The 15,307-nt window shown below is 38.8% G+C and overlaps 1 protein-coding gene across 1 annotated transcript; it reads right to left on the bottom strand.

Moving 5' to 3' along the window:
- Positions 1 to 11,252: 11,252 nt before the first annotated feature.
- Positions 11,253 to 12,744, bottom strand: Smp_157370 (serine/threonine kinase; the record flags this gene model as incomplete). The annotated part of the gene is made up of 1 exon (XM_018796079.1): positions 11,253 to 12,744. The coding sequence occupies one exon, from the start codon at positions 12,742 to 12,744 to the stop codon at positions 11,437 to 11,439; it is 1,308 nt and encodes a 435-aa protein (XP_018650327.1). The 3' UTR covers positions 11,253 to 11,436.
- Between the last annotated feature and the right edge of the window lie 2,563 nt (positions 12,745 to 15,307).

Below are 15,307 nucleotides of genomic sequence, written 5' to 3'. Positions count from 1 at the left end.
ATTCCGGTAGATGTTTAAATGTGCGTAAATACATTTCATGTTTAGATTATTCTGGTAACTTTTTTCATTCTCTCGAGTCTGGCTTGTTTAGACATTCGATAATTCTGTGTAACGTTACTTCACAAAGTATGCATACAATCACAAATATATATGCCCATGTATTTTGTAAGCCTCGAAAACCACAAGTTTACTGCAGAAATATTGGGTCATTCTCAGTCAGAATGATCGGGATTTGTTGTTATGACCCCATTTATGTGATAGTGGGATGATATTTTTGTTGGGTATCAGTCAGTCACAACGTAGAACTTCGTACGTACGTACGTACATCAGTTTGAGTTACCATACCACATCAGCGCAGAAATGCAGTTGTCGATTCAAATCCCATAGTGGTAGAAGTAGTAAGATTATAAGCAGTAATCGAAAAGATTAGGGCTTGAAGATATTATTCTAGGAGAATTATCCAGTAAAATAAATTTGGAAAGAGAAAATAAAAGGGACGTTACGCATGCATAAGATTAGAACTTGGGAAAACACAAACAGTGGGTACACCTTCGCCATTGCAAACGATTTTGAGCCATGTCATTCAAGGTCTCTTACCATCGGTTGTTATCATCTCGCGCATCCCAACCAGGCAGTCTACACCTACCAACATGGCTCAGTCCATTTATCAGTGAATTCATGGATTTGTGCCACGTTTTGACCTGGCCGCCCATAGATTTCTTCCAGCCTACTCCTACACCATAAAACATTGCACGCTGAGGCACTCGGTGGTTGGGCATACGTAACACATGTCCCAGCCATCTCAACTGATAAAGTTTCACTACTCCATCAATCAATTTGCCATCCTCATCTAGTACTCGCCTCCTCACTGGAAAGTATACCCAGTTTTTGTTGAGTATACTTTCCAGTGAGTGACTTTGATGTATCATGTGTTGCGCTTTTCAGACGGTGGTTTTGAAGTATCGGACTTAGGAAACTGTTTCGAGTCCATTGAAGGCGTTTCTTCACCTCTAAATGCAAATTATTGCTTCAGGATTGCCCTGCGTCAACACCTGAAATAATGATAGGGAGCAAAGTAGTTGAACGCAAATGACATAGTCCTGTTTGTTGAAGAAGCTGACTAAATGCCCCCAAATGCCCTGGTACGGCTGAGAGTGGGGAGAGTCCTCTCTCCTCGAAATGCTCTCACATGGCCACGCGAATATATAGCCTCTGCCAGGGAAGTCCTACTCACTGCCTTCTCGTGGCGGGGGTGTTGTTTACGAAAGTGAGAGGACGAAGAGCGAATGTCCGGTGCTTTAACCGGGTTGGTGGACATGGAGGGTCCACCTAGGGGAGTTGGAAAACCCTGATTCCAAACAAATGGTGCACATGGGCTCCAGTATCCTGATGGAACGAATGGTGTACGAACCTATTGTTGGTCACCGGCTACCATGTGACTGCATCTCCTCACGATGCTCCACTGCCTTGTGGATCAGACTTTTAGGTCAAAGGCTCGGGGTGTGGCCCCCTAAGAAAACCGCCTGCTTCAGTCTGGGCACCTGGGCAGTATCTCAGCCCTCACACAAATCAAATGAGATTTGTGAGGCGCATATTTATCTGGTGCTTTTTGTACCAATATTTATGTGTTTAAATAAATAAATAATAACTGCAGTCTTTTGGTAGCACTGAGTAACAATGCAAGGATGTTTGGGATGCGTTTCTCCCCCACCAAATGTAAGTTGTTGCTCCAGGACTAGCCTATGTCAACACCTGAACTAAGGATAGGGAGCGAAGTAGTCGAACGTGTCGACAACTTCACTTATCTTGGAAGTCTGATCAGCCCTAATGGGTTGGTGTCTGACGAAATCTGTGCACGGATTCAAAAAGCTCGTTTGTCTTTTGCCAACTTACGTCACCTATGGCAAAGGCGAGATATCCGTCTATCAATTAAGGGACGAGTATACTGCTCAGCAGTTCGTTCTGTTCTAGTTTACATGAGATGAGGGTTTATACTTTCCTTTCTCCTTGTACTATATCCTTATATGCAACCTTTCTTTTATATATTATCACCATTGAATTAACTACTTCAATGAATTCGGTGTTGATCTTGTTGTGCTAATGAGGTATGGCGACTTGACCCATGCATATATGTCCCTGCCCCACGTTGCAGCTGGCGAACTCCTAAAGATCTTTTTGTGTTTTGGTTTTCCAGCCTATTCACTAATCAGTCATGCCATCGTAGCGACCTGGTTGTCTTCAGGTTAAAAAAGGCACGACAAAAAGTGTTAGGTGACCCTATAAGGTATTTAGTTGCCCAACAGCTTCCACATATACAATTTCACTAGCCATATCCCTGCCTTCTCAGTTAGTATTTCTTTACCAAATCAACCATTATTTAGTACATTGCTGACTTGCATTTTCGAAAAATGTTGTTAATCATACACCTAGTGGATGATATTACATCAACATCTGTGTTATATTCAGTGAGATTTCTGAAGTCAATATTTGAGACTAGTTCTTCACACAAATGAACTAAGGAGCTCACTAAATGACTGTAGCATTCAACCAAATCCAAAAGGTATTGTAGCTGATATGTCAAAGACATCACAGTGGTTAATGTGAAACAATAAAATGACTAAAGGACTCCACGTTGGGGTGGAGAACGTATAGGTCACCGCCCCTCCTACTTTGTCTAGAAAAAGCTCCATGTACATTTATTTATCCTAATGTCGGTGAACGGTAAGGCTAAACCTATACAAGCAAAACTGGATTTGCATGCAATTTTTTGCCTCAAACAATCCGATTAAGCTAAACAATTGGACGGAGAGTACAAAATTGCATAACACGCAAATGATCGCCTCGATAGTATGTATCGATACCTGTGTAAACGTGTATATACCGCTGATTTGAATGGATAGACAGTGAAGTTTCCTGCATTCCCATCCAATGAACACAGCGGCGAAACTGCTCAAACAACTTTGGTCTGACTATTGGTAAAGGGCTACATATACTATATCACATGTCTAAATTTTGGTAACCCATTAGTTTGGACATTTACCCCTTGATCTTATTATGCACTCAGATCAGAAGTCGAAGACGTAAGCGTATTCTAAAGTATTTTAATTATGTTCATCCCGAAATAGCACAGCCATACTAACGTCTGAGACAAAATCAACGCCAAAGTATTTCTTTAACTGCCAAATTGATGTAGTCGGAGTCCAGTCCCAACTGACCCCCAACTTAACTGTGAGCAAAAGTATCTTCAGTGTTTCTCGCCAAGGTCTAGACAATAAAACAAGCTTGAAAGGTACTGGCGATAGATAACACTATAAACCCACTAGGGAGTATCATGAAAGGAGACTAATCAGAATCCTGGATTCTAAGAGACTGGAACAATGGGTTAAATAGTAAGGATTACTCCGGCTGGCTTCTATCTCGAAAGAAATATTGGAACAAAACATGGGATCATTGCTTGTTTAAAAAGAGACGAAGCAGTAAGAACTACAACAGCGAACAGAGTTGGGTATGACTTCGACTTGCTGGCCTTAGTATATTAGAAAAGAGGAATATCCTCTCGCGATAACGTTTAATTGATAGTAAACATGATTTCTGAGGGTTTAAGTCATACGACCATCTGATTATTATTGGAGACAACCAACTTAAGGAAATTCGTTAGGCTCTAGATCTAAACTTGAACTTGTGCACTACATGTTAACCCTTCGATTGATCTTAAGGCAGACTTATTGATGCCTTGGTAGCCGTGGGTTCTCTATTACTCCTGATTTATAGCAGTGATACCTAATCACACTGAAGAAATACGTCAGTTTATCGAAGGTTCTTTGCTAATATAACAGGTTGCGTCAGACATCTTTGATGTCTGCTGAGCTGAGACCTCGTACTACTTTTGGTTCGGGTTTTGATGGTCTGTTCTCAAAGAATTCCTGAAGAAAGAGACTAGTTGAAGGTAAAATACATATCAATGTTAATATAGTGTCCTCCATATACTCGGCGCTCAATTACTGCAAAACTACTCATTCAAATACTATCGAATATCCTCATAAATCATATTAACTTGTTTCTTTGCTCAATTTATAAGCGATCGATCGTAAATACGTCCTGTATGTTGTTTAACAACTTTATAAAACAGAAAAATTTATAAATATAACACAGGCTAAGTTCTATGACTTCAAGATACACAGTTCTACATTAATAAGGCCTGCAGGGAGTGTGGATATGTTCCGTGAAATAACGATAATTTTCGACTCATTAGTGACGTTTGCAACTGTTCTAGGTATTGGTGCATGACCCCGTTTGTCTACGATTTAACTTGCGTATATTCCTGATATTGAGTTCCTGATAGGTTCACACTGACCTATTGATTTGCCTACTTTTGGTCTCTACTCAATTTTAACTATCCAGTCATTAATAATCAGCATGACCTGGTACAAGTATCTGCTAACCCAAGTTGCCATACTACATGAACGTGCAAAACTCAAATTTTCGAGATAATGGTGTTGTCAACGATATTGAGTGCAAGCAATCATTGAAAAGCGGTTCTGAAAGGGGTAAGTTCGAGGAATGAAAATCTAAAATAATATCGAAGCTTATGACCAAGGGTGAATGCATTCAGGCTTCTATAATCGGTTTCGAATTATCATATGCAGCTACTAGTCACATATTTCGTGTAGCTCAACCAAGTACTTTTCATCTATCATCGTGATTTGGCCTGAAAGTCAGTGATTTCGTAGACTTCCCCCACCTTTGGTTGTGGCCACACCTAGTATTATCAGTCTTTGCATCTCTTTCTCGAATATCTCAATATACGCCAGAAATGCTCCGAAGTTATCTATATAAGAAAAACCTGAGGCCGACGCAGCTCTCCCAATGTCGTAGACGATATCCAACAACCATCCAGCAATAAGGAGCGTATTGTTGAACGATGCCGATTGTTTATTAGACAGACGGACACCTCACCTACGCTACAAGTGGCGGAATGAAGCGTATTCCAAACACTTACTTTATTATTGTAAGGTTTCACAGACCTACTCATTATTTCAGGGTAGCTAACAAACAGGACTTTCTCCTGACAGACCAATTCCTGAAAAGTCAGGCGAAGAAAGCACCACCTATGAAGTTTTCTTTATGGAGATTAAATGAAACTCGAGTGGGAAGCCCTGACAAACTTACGGTAGCTAAATCTGACGACAGTACGTCATGAGCCTTAACGGCCACCTATGTTGGACTGATAACGGATTGGGTTCACGTATTTTCTTTTCTGATTTTTTGATGGTGAGCACTGTCACAGCACCCTGATAGACGAGGTCGGGAAGTAAAGTCAACATCAAAAGTCGGTATATGTCTACGTTCAAAATCATCCGGAGCTGTAAACCTAGCGCTGGGTCTGAAACTAGCTTAGTCTTAGGGATCTGCTACTCTCTTAGACTATCTAGGCGTCGGATGATTGTGGAAGTCAATATTTTTTGACACAAGGATTTAGTTCTTTCTTATGGATCAGGATGACCAGATATCGCCACCTGTCGTACGTCCAGTTCCTAGTTAGTCTCTTAGCAAACTGCTATAATGCGACCACCAGTCTTAGGAACCATTGAAGTCAACTCAATAGGTCCACCTGGCCTATCGTTTCAGATTACGTATAGTTGCTCCAGCCGGTGGTCTTGCATCAATATCTCTCTTATGTTGCTAAGAGATAGGAAATATTATAGGCTACATTGAGGAGTGATCTTAGTGAAAAAACGGTCGGAAACCAAATTGCATATCCTTAGTATGGGACTTTCCAGCAGTAAGCGTCAGCAACCGTACCGAGAATCGGACCCAGGACCCGTAAGCTTCTCGACTACAATCGGGTTTCAGTGGCCCACATTTCTAACTTCAACCAACTCACGATATTACGTTACCATCTTCCAGTGCTTTTCATAGGCGATTGCCTCACATCTGACATGGTTGAACTCCATTAGTCACGGCTTCTCAATGCATTCCAGAAGTCAGCCGGAACTAGTCACTTGTGAACAACTTATTATTAGTGTGGGGAGTTTGTAGAAGTTAAGTTTCTGATCCGTGGTGAGGTCATGGATGTACATTACGGAGTCCCATATCAGTGAGAAACAGCTGCTGGGTGCTTCCCGGTTTTCAACAAATGTTTGATTAGGATCATTCTAAGATGTGATTCACAAAATAAACAATTCCTAGAAACTCATGGTAATGAGGACAAAATGAAGAGTAGTTGGAGGTCGGTCGAAATAGTTAGCCTAACATTCCGTTCTCCTGAACTGAAAGTAGTTCATTGTCCTTACCCATAGAATCTGAATAGTTTACATCTATTTATAATTCTCTCTTCGAAACCGAATTTCTAACACAAGGAAAATAAATCAATTAGCAATGTTTTTTGCCCCCAATCAATCAGCCACGATGTGAAGTGGTGTCGCACAATTGTACTAACTGTACCAAAAAATGAGCCACCTTTTGTTAGTTCTTTCTTCTTCCTTGACATATTATGCAACAGCTTGATTTTCGAATAAATACTTTGATTATTATTAATCCTCTTTCTTCCAACTAATAATCGATATGTCATTATATAATTATTACGTAACGTATCTACTCGATGAGTGTTGCTCCCTTATTGTGAATCATATATATATAGTGTAGAGCCATGATGAAAAACTGATTGAAAAGAAATTTCTTCGCTCGCTTCGTTCCTTTTTACTTTTCGTATTTGTCTAAAAATTACATTAGCGACAATGCTGATGCTTGTAAAAATGCTTAAGGCTTTGAGCTACGTTTTATATGTGCGGCTTACGAATATTAACAGGCTGTATAGGGGGTTGAGTGGTGAAGACCAGATAATTTAAGAGTCTGAAGTGCACTAGTTCCCTCTCCTTATATGCATCAAGTAAATTAATGATTCGACCCAGTTAACTATGATTTTGAGCTACCTGATTGTTCATCCTCCTTCATCAGTCATAAAGAACATAGGACCTGATATATACGTGTATTGATACAATTTCGCCACCTCACTAATCACAAGAGGAAAGTAACGACACGGAAAGCAGTAATCGAAATAATGATATGGACGGTTAGCTAAGCTTGTGTAATATGGGTAAACATAACTAATAGAACCAGAAATGAATACTAAAATGTAGTATTGAGACATGATTCAAAGAAAGACGAAAAGTAAACACATTTGATTTCTTGAGCCTAGCATTTGAACCGCGTGGCATAAGGATGGGGGTTATCGATTGTGTTATAACTGTAGCCTTGTTAACGTACGACGTGATAAGACTACCAATCAGAGAACAGCGAATTATCAATTGAATCACTGACACGACAACCGTACGAGCAGTCTTGAGTACTTATCGGTTCTGCTATCTGCCTAGCCCAGCCAGTTAAGTCCAGAAAAGCCTCTGCGGTATGAATCATTGTATTTCAAGCATACTGAGTTTATACATCAACCAAACTGACCACATCGCACCATAAAATAGAAAATAACATGCGTACAAGATTTAGTCAAATGTGGCTGTGAATAAGGGAGATAGTAAATAATAGACAGGGCCTAATTCAGGAATGGTAAATCATATAACAATAGTTTATAGCTCAAAATAAAGCTTATAATAAGGGGGACACAAATATGAATAGTTTAGTTATTTAGCGATTATACGATAAGAAATATTCACAGCATGGGTTCATAAATAGATCCCAAAGTTACCATTCGTTATACTTATCGGGGCATAACCAGTTGAAAGTTGGTCTATGTGGGGTATAATTAGAAGGAATAAACCTCTCATGCTCATACCAAGTACATATTTTACGTGGAAACTGGCACAGGTGTATATTAGCTCAATTCGTTACATTTTGTATCACCATATAGGAAATTGAGGATAAAAGAAGTAAAAGTAGTAGCATCAACAACAAAAACTAACTAGAAGGGAATAAATGTATGGAGTATGTACTCATTAATCCGACCAACAGTGAATCATATCATCAAGGATCCGGTAGCCTGGTAGGGAGACTTGCGTATTTTCCACGTTAAACTAATAATTTTACACTGGTAGTATTTCATGATCCAGTAATCTGTTTGTAGGTATGGTTGGTCCTTTAAATAGCACTTACTTGAACTAAACTTTAGGGATAGATACCTTCATTGAACAGCTTAAACAAAGCAAGAATGACAATATGACTAATTCATTGTATTTTTTGCCTTCTCAGCTTAATACAGACTGATAAGTTTAGTTATTTCTAAGAATTGACAAAATGCTGAATTTGCCAAAAAGAATTGTCTATAAGAAACGGCCAAATTGCGTAAAACGTAAAAGAAATTAGTATTTAAAGTTGTGAGAAAGTTTTCACGATTATTTGGAGTGATTGTTTTAGGACATTTAAGAGTGTTGTTACGCAACATAGGGAAAATTCTGGGGTGTTCAGAAAGAAAAGATTCTGCCTAGAGCTACCTAAAGGAAGAAAAGTTAACTTGTTTACTTCCCTTCTGTAAAGCAGTCGGAGGTTAACCATTTACTCTTTGTGAAGGGAACCAATAACATGAATATCAAAGTACTAGAACAAGTAGCAGTAATTAGTGGTGACACAAAGTAGGACTCAAACAGAAATGTATGAAGAACTATGCAACCTACGACATAAAGGATGACAATGAATTAATGCATTTCTCTCTTTATGACCGATTCTGGACCATGAGACATCATTAACTAAAAGATTCACACTGAGACTTATTTGAATAGAAAAAAAATGAACACAAAGAATGTAAGCCGGTAGTTGTTGAACACATATAAAGTAAGATATCCAAAATTTTAAACAGGTAATAGATGAGTACGTTAACAAAAAGTGATCAGTTATGAGCCATACTACACAACCCTAGCTAAAAAAACTTCACCTTAGACGTAAATCAAATTAATGACCTAAGGATCCAAAGATATGTACTGTGTCAGTCAGAATTGCACGATATATTAAACGGTATTCAGTTAGTGACAGACAACAAATGAGTCCGCCGTAACAGAACCTAATATGGTACAGATCCATAAACTGTTGCAAAACTAGTGTCTTTATAATGAATTTAGACTGACCATTATACAGTGCAGATAATCTGAATAAGCCATGACGTAGAAACTACGAGATCTCAGTTGGCGCTTAAGAATAAACTAGGAAGCGAAAATGGTTTACTGTTTTGTATACAGCAGCGAGGTAAAGTGAGAGCCCTAAATGCATGAATAAATAGCACAAGCCGATAGTCACTAATTAGATTACTGAACCACGTGGATAGGCTTACATTTTCTTAGAAGGAACGGACAAGGATCAAACGACTAAAACACAAACTCTTATAGTCAGCTTCTGGAATTCGTGGTGTAACTACGTGAAAAATGACAAAATCCATCAGCTAGAACAAAGTGCGTTACAACCACTTAGTAGGTGGAGTTCTCTCACCTATTGAGTTAGGTGAACTACATGATAATTTGGTGGATGCTGTGTTAGTAAAATTATCTTCTAAGTATTACATGAGTCTGAATGTCTTAACTTCGATAACCATCGGTGTCATTCACAGCTAGTACTCTATATGAGCCGATACACCATAACTTAGTGAATACAACTTCCCTAGGCGGCTTAATGCAAATATGTTTGCCGCATACCTATTCTCAGATCTCAAATACAACTTTCTGAGTATATCTGTTTCTTGTCTCCTGGACTAATTATCTAGACAAGTTCAGTGATTTCTTATTTGATTTCACCCCAATAAAACTACTTGAAACAAGATAACCCAGGATAGCACGCATGCTTCAGCTTATTTGTTGTGTATTTATATTTTAAATCAGTTAGTCAGCTACAACGTAGGACCAGGCACATATATGCATCAGTCCAAGTTGCCATACCTCATTAGCACAACAAGATCAACACCGAATTCATTGGAATAGTTGATTCAATGGTGATAATATATAAAAGAAAGGTTGTATATAAGGATATAGTACAGAAAGAAAGACAGATATGAAGCAATTTTAATCTCACAGTTCAAGGGAAGACAGAGAGTGTATACACACACGCCATTGTGATCGATTCTGAGTCATGTCACACAGAGTCTCAAACCATTGGTTACGATAGTCGCATGAACCTCAACCAAGTGGTCCGCATCTACCAACATGATTCAGGCTAGAAGGTAGTGACTTCAAACACTGATACGTTTCCGTTTGGACGCCCCTAACTCTCAACCGTCCCCAATACTAGTCAGTATTGCGCGTCCTGGTAATCGGTGTTCAGGCATACGTAACACGTGGACCAACCATTTCAGTCGATCAAGATTCACAACTTCATCAACTAATTTAATATCATTCCCCAATACCTCACTTTTACTTGCCCCGTGATTCCACCAGTCGCAAGCAATATTTACAAGGCATCTGTGGTCAAATACTAGTGACATACGAGTATCTCCTATTCTTAAATATCATGTTTCACAGCTGTAAAGTAGAACAGAACGAACTGCTGAGCAGTATACTCGTCCCTTAATTGATAGACGGATATCTCGCCTTTGCCATAGGTGACGTAAGTTGGCAAAAGACAAACGAGCTTTTTGAATCCGTGCACAGATTTCGTCAGACACCAACCCATTAGGGCTGATCAGACTTCCAAGATAAGTGAAGTTGTCGACACGTTCGACTACTTCGCTCCCTATCCTTAGTTCAGGTGTTGACATAGGCCAGTCCTGGAGCAACAACTTACATTTGGTGGGGGAGAAACGCATCCCAAACATCCTTGCATTGTTACTCAGTGCTGCCAAAAGACTGCATTTAGTCAGCTTCTTCACCAAACAGGACTACGTCATCTGCGTATCCTGAGTCGATAAGTGGACCTCCTGTTAGATCAAATCCTGAAAATTCAGTCGACGAAAGTGTTATTTCCAGCAATAGGTCTATTATCAAGTGTAACTATAATTTGCAAAATCTAAATGCATACATGTCCTGTAAGTGGAAAATTGAATATGTACATTCTTACGAGGAACTCCAAAGACTTCTAACCACTTTTATGTTTAAACTGCCAAACAATAGGGAACATTGCCAGTACCGACTATTCACGTATTTCAAATCGACAACTACTACCTAGTGTTTCCGTGTAGAAATTAAGTCCAAAACTGCATACTTACATAGATAATCCACTGTATAATTGAACGGAGACATCTTAAAAAGTTATGTTGTCATTTAAGTACAATACTAGTTCGAACAATGCAAATGGTCTACAACAGGAACGAGAAGACACTGTGATCCGAAGAACACTAAACATTATATATTTACATGACAAACACATCCTTGGAAAGTAAAACACTAAATTAAAACCACATAAGATAGTTACTTGCTTTTGGCTTGAAAACCCAGTTGTTAGATTGTTATTTGAAGTAACTGCATGAACGAGCATATATATGAAGTACAGTTTCAAGTCGTAAAATAGTCAATCCCCAATAGATGTACCTCTGGACCTAGGTCTTCGGAAAAGCTTGGGCCCCATAGAATTACCATTAGTAAGACCTTTAGAATGTTTAGTATTTGGGATGTTATCGACTGAACAATCTGTCGGTGTATCTAGCTTCATTGTTAGTTTTGATAAAGAATCTGAAATGTCAGTATCGGCAACAGACGCCTGTAAACTCGGATGTATAAAGTTGAACGAGCTAAACAGTAAGTCCAGTTTATCTTCAGTGTATCCTGCTTTTTTCAAGGAGGACGGAATATTCCCAGGTTCAGAATCATCAGTGTTTGCGCTCTGTAACATTTTTGAATTGAAATTCGCTGGTCTCCAAGGTTTAAATGCTCCAGAAAGGAGATTTACATCAGTGGAGGATACCGAGGTCTTATCTTCTTTTGACAATCGGTGACGGAGCTCTGAAGTCGAATATGGAGGACGAAGAAGTCTGGACCCAGCCTTACACCAGTCAACGTATTTTAAGAACCGAAGCTCCTTTACACCTTTAAGGTAAGGACGTTGTGTATGCTGACGTTGCAAACAGGCGCTAAAAAACGACTGAAGAGGCTTTGAAAGACGCTTTAAACCCCGTATGGAATATGTACCCATACGAGCTCGTTTAAATTCTTCAGCGGTATTTTCAGCTTCACGTCGGATAGGACCAGTAACCATCTCCGCCACAAGGACACCCAGACTCCATATATCCGACCTGGTGTCTATGGCTTCACCTCGAGCGACCTCCGGAGCCATGAATAGAGGAGTTCCGGTAAAGTCATCTAGTGTGGGCTTGATATTTTGAGAAATATCATAGGAACGATCTAAATCCGAAACGAATACATGGCCATCAGGATAAAAAAGGATATTTTCAGGTTTGACATCCAAATGTACAATACTCATTGAATGCAAATGCTCCAGGCCGCAAATAACCTCTGCGATATAAAAACGTGTATTGTTTTCTGACAGACAACCAACGTGACATAGGAGATCATAAAGATCACAGCCCGAGCCTTCTCGGAGAACAAAAGCAGATGAATAGTTTTCCCACATACTGTAACAAAGCATAGGAAGAAATGGGCTTTGGAAATCACACAAAGCAAGACGTTCTAAAATCCGTCTTTCTCTCAAAACGCATTTAACTGCGGAGTCACTCTCCAGAAGAAAACGTTTTAAAGCATATTTAGAACCGCTATCAAAGCCAGTTGTTTTTCGAATTTCATACACAAAAGAGTAGCATCCACGACCAATAAATCGTTCGACGACGAAATCAGAAGGGCAAGGTCCAGAAGTACCCATCATTACGCAATACCTTCACTTTATGATGATCAGCCTTAGCCATGTAGTTAGATTTTAACCAGACAGTAATGGATAAAGTGATTGGTTGAGTGGTTGTGCGTGTCTGTCTTACTCTTTTCCTATCCGCCAATCACTTTGTGGATAAGGTCAGGAGAATAAAGTGATACTATTTGTCTATGTTCACGCTTCATGATCTGGATGACTCATTTGTTCAGTAGTTTATTATGCTTTAATAGTCAGTCAGTCCCAACGTAGAACTTCGTACGTACGTACATCAGTTGGAGTTGCCATACCACATTAGCACAGAGATGAAGTTGTCGATTCAAATCCCACAGTGGTAGAATTAGTAAGAGTATAAGCATTATGTGAAAGATTAGGGTTTGAAAATGTTATTGAAGGAGTATAATACAGTGAGATAAATTTGAAATGAGAAAAAGGATAGGGCCATGAAGAATTTAGAGAATTAGAATTTGGTAGAACACAAAGAGTGGATGCACCAAATTCTAATGCTTTAATAGGGTATATTCCTGTCAGTATCTTGCTGCATTGCGCACTATGCCGTGGTTTCGTCAGGCCAGTGATGTTTAGACCAACGACTGTAACTCTTCGGTCATTTTTTAGGATCTATGGTTTGACTTGTGGCTCCTATAGCCTGAAAAAACTTAGTTGGCCGAAATACAAGGAGAAAAAGACGAGTTTGTCTCCTGTCTTAAAAACAGAAGACTGATGGGCATTGGACAAGTATTCACACGCGTTGAGGTACACTTTTGCCCTTGCTGGTGACTTGATGTAAAATTTGATGGAAGCTCATTGTATTTTCAAGAGACAGGGTAGTTATATGGGCTGGATGTCTGTGGAGCAATAAAATAAAGGAGAGCATGAAGAAATAAGACAGTTCGTCATGTACAAACTTAGGAATATGAATACAAACGATGACAACTTGTTTCATCGACTTGTTTTGTGTTCCAGCTGGAGACAGTTCGTCAACTCATGAGTAATAATCTAGATTTCTCTTAAATCTGTTTGGTGATGGAACTGTAGTAGCACCAGTCAGGCGTCCATTGAACAAGACACTGGTTAGTGACGTTAAAAGATGTCCACCTCAACTTAACCTCTTTGACTGAGGAGCCTTCAAGTATTTGACAACTTACAAAGTTGGAACTTAGTGTACCTTGTAAATTCAGCTTCCGTATTTGGTTACCACCTGGTCTGTAAATAGAAGAAAGACCTAATCTACGAAGTCTCTCTTCGTTTAGTTTATTAGAGTATTTGTTGACAATGGAATAAGGATTTCAGTTACCTATTTCCCTTCACAATAAATTAACATTACATATCATGTTCGCTTACTGCTACAATGGAATTCCAGTCTACAACTGCAATAATGAATACAAATACCGTGTTAAAATAAAGATAACAAAGATCACATCGAAGAAAACTTCCATCACGCCAGTATGCTTAGCGGATAAATACGATCGTTTAACCCACTGGAATAACTTTTGACTTCATTTAGTTTAGAATTAACTACCACTGGATCAAGCTAGATCACATGAAACCAAGTTGGTTGTATGAATTATGACTCCACTTGTCAAGAAAAGCCAATTATTATTACTTCCAGAATCCTGAACATATGGAGTGATATTTTTGTGACCATAGTATGTTCCTTTTCAGAGTTTCCAAACGATAATTAGACTGATGTTTCATGCTTCCTAGTTTTGGGTTTACCGACTTCTAATAAGATAAGTATGGTGATGCATGAATACAGACAATTATTTTGAACTAAATGATAATGAGACTTTATATTGATGAAATTTTATCTCTATCATAATTCTTTTAATCAAAATGACCAAACTTAATAAACTATTTTATGAAACACAACCAAACAGTTACACATTATTTTTAGATTTTAGGTCCAACTTACTGTAATTTTATGTTTGGGATTAAAATAATGGTACGAAAGTGTAAATATTATATGACTGTTAGATTTTATTCGGAACAAGAGGAAAACTGACATTGTCATTAAAAATGGCTAACTTATATTCAGTCTCTTATGGAGACTTTTGTAAAAGTTTAAGTGTTATCGATAAAACTATACCAAACTAACGGTCTTCAGCTAACCGATGAACGAATTTAAAACACTTTTGGGTAATGATGTGTGGGCGAGAATGACAGTGATTGGTTGCTTGATGAGTCAGACATTAGATAGGATGACAGGTGTTATGTGTTATATATATATATTCCCCTATCCTTATTATGTATTGACTGTTCCCTGTTGATGGACACTTATTGATTGACTGTTCTTTGTGTCGGATTTTGGTGTGGAAATATATTGACGTTGTAGTCAGGCTAATCTCGTGTTCTTGATCTGAGTTCTGTTGAAGTCCTGTAGAATAGACACTGGGTGGGAATCTAGTGTAGATATTCGTCTAAGGCAAATTAACGTCCCACATACGTGTAAAAAGTAAAAGGACTGTTATAACAAGAAACCCCTCCAGTTATAACTAGTATCCTCTACGTTTATAACAATTGGCGACGGCATCCTTAAGTTTATAACAGGTAGCTTGTCACC

The sequence above is a fragment of the Schistosoma mansoni genome, chromosome 2 (genome assembly GCF_000237925.1).
Source record: "Schistosoma mansoni strain Puerto Rico chromosome 2, complete genome".
NCBI classification, from domain to species: domain Eukaryota; kingdom Metazoa; phylum Platyhelminthes; class Trematoda; order Strigeidida; family Schistosomatidae; genus Schistosoma; species Schistosoma mansoni.
Note: the sequence above shows the minus strand (reverse complement) of the source record. Positions and strands in the feature narration are given on the sequence as shown.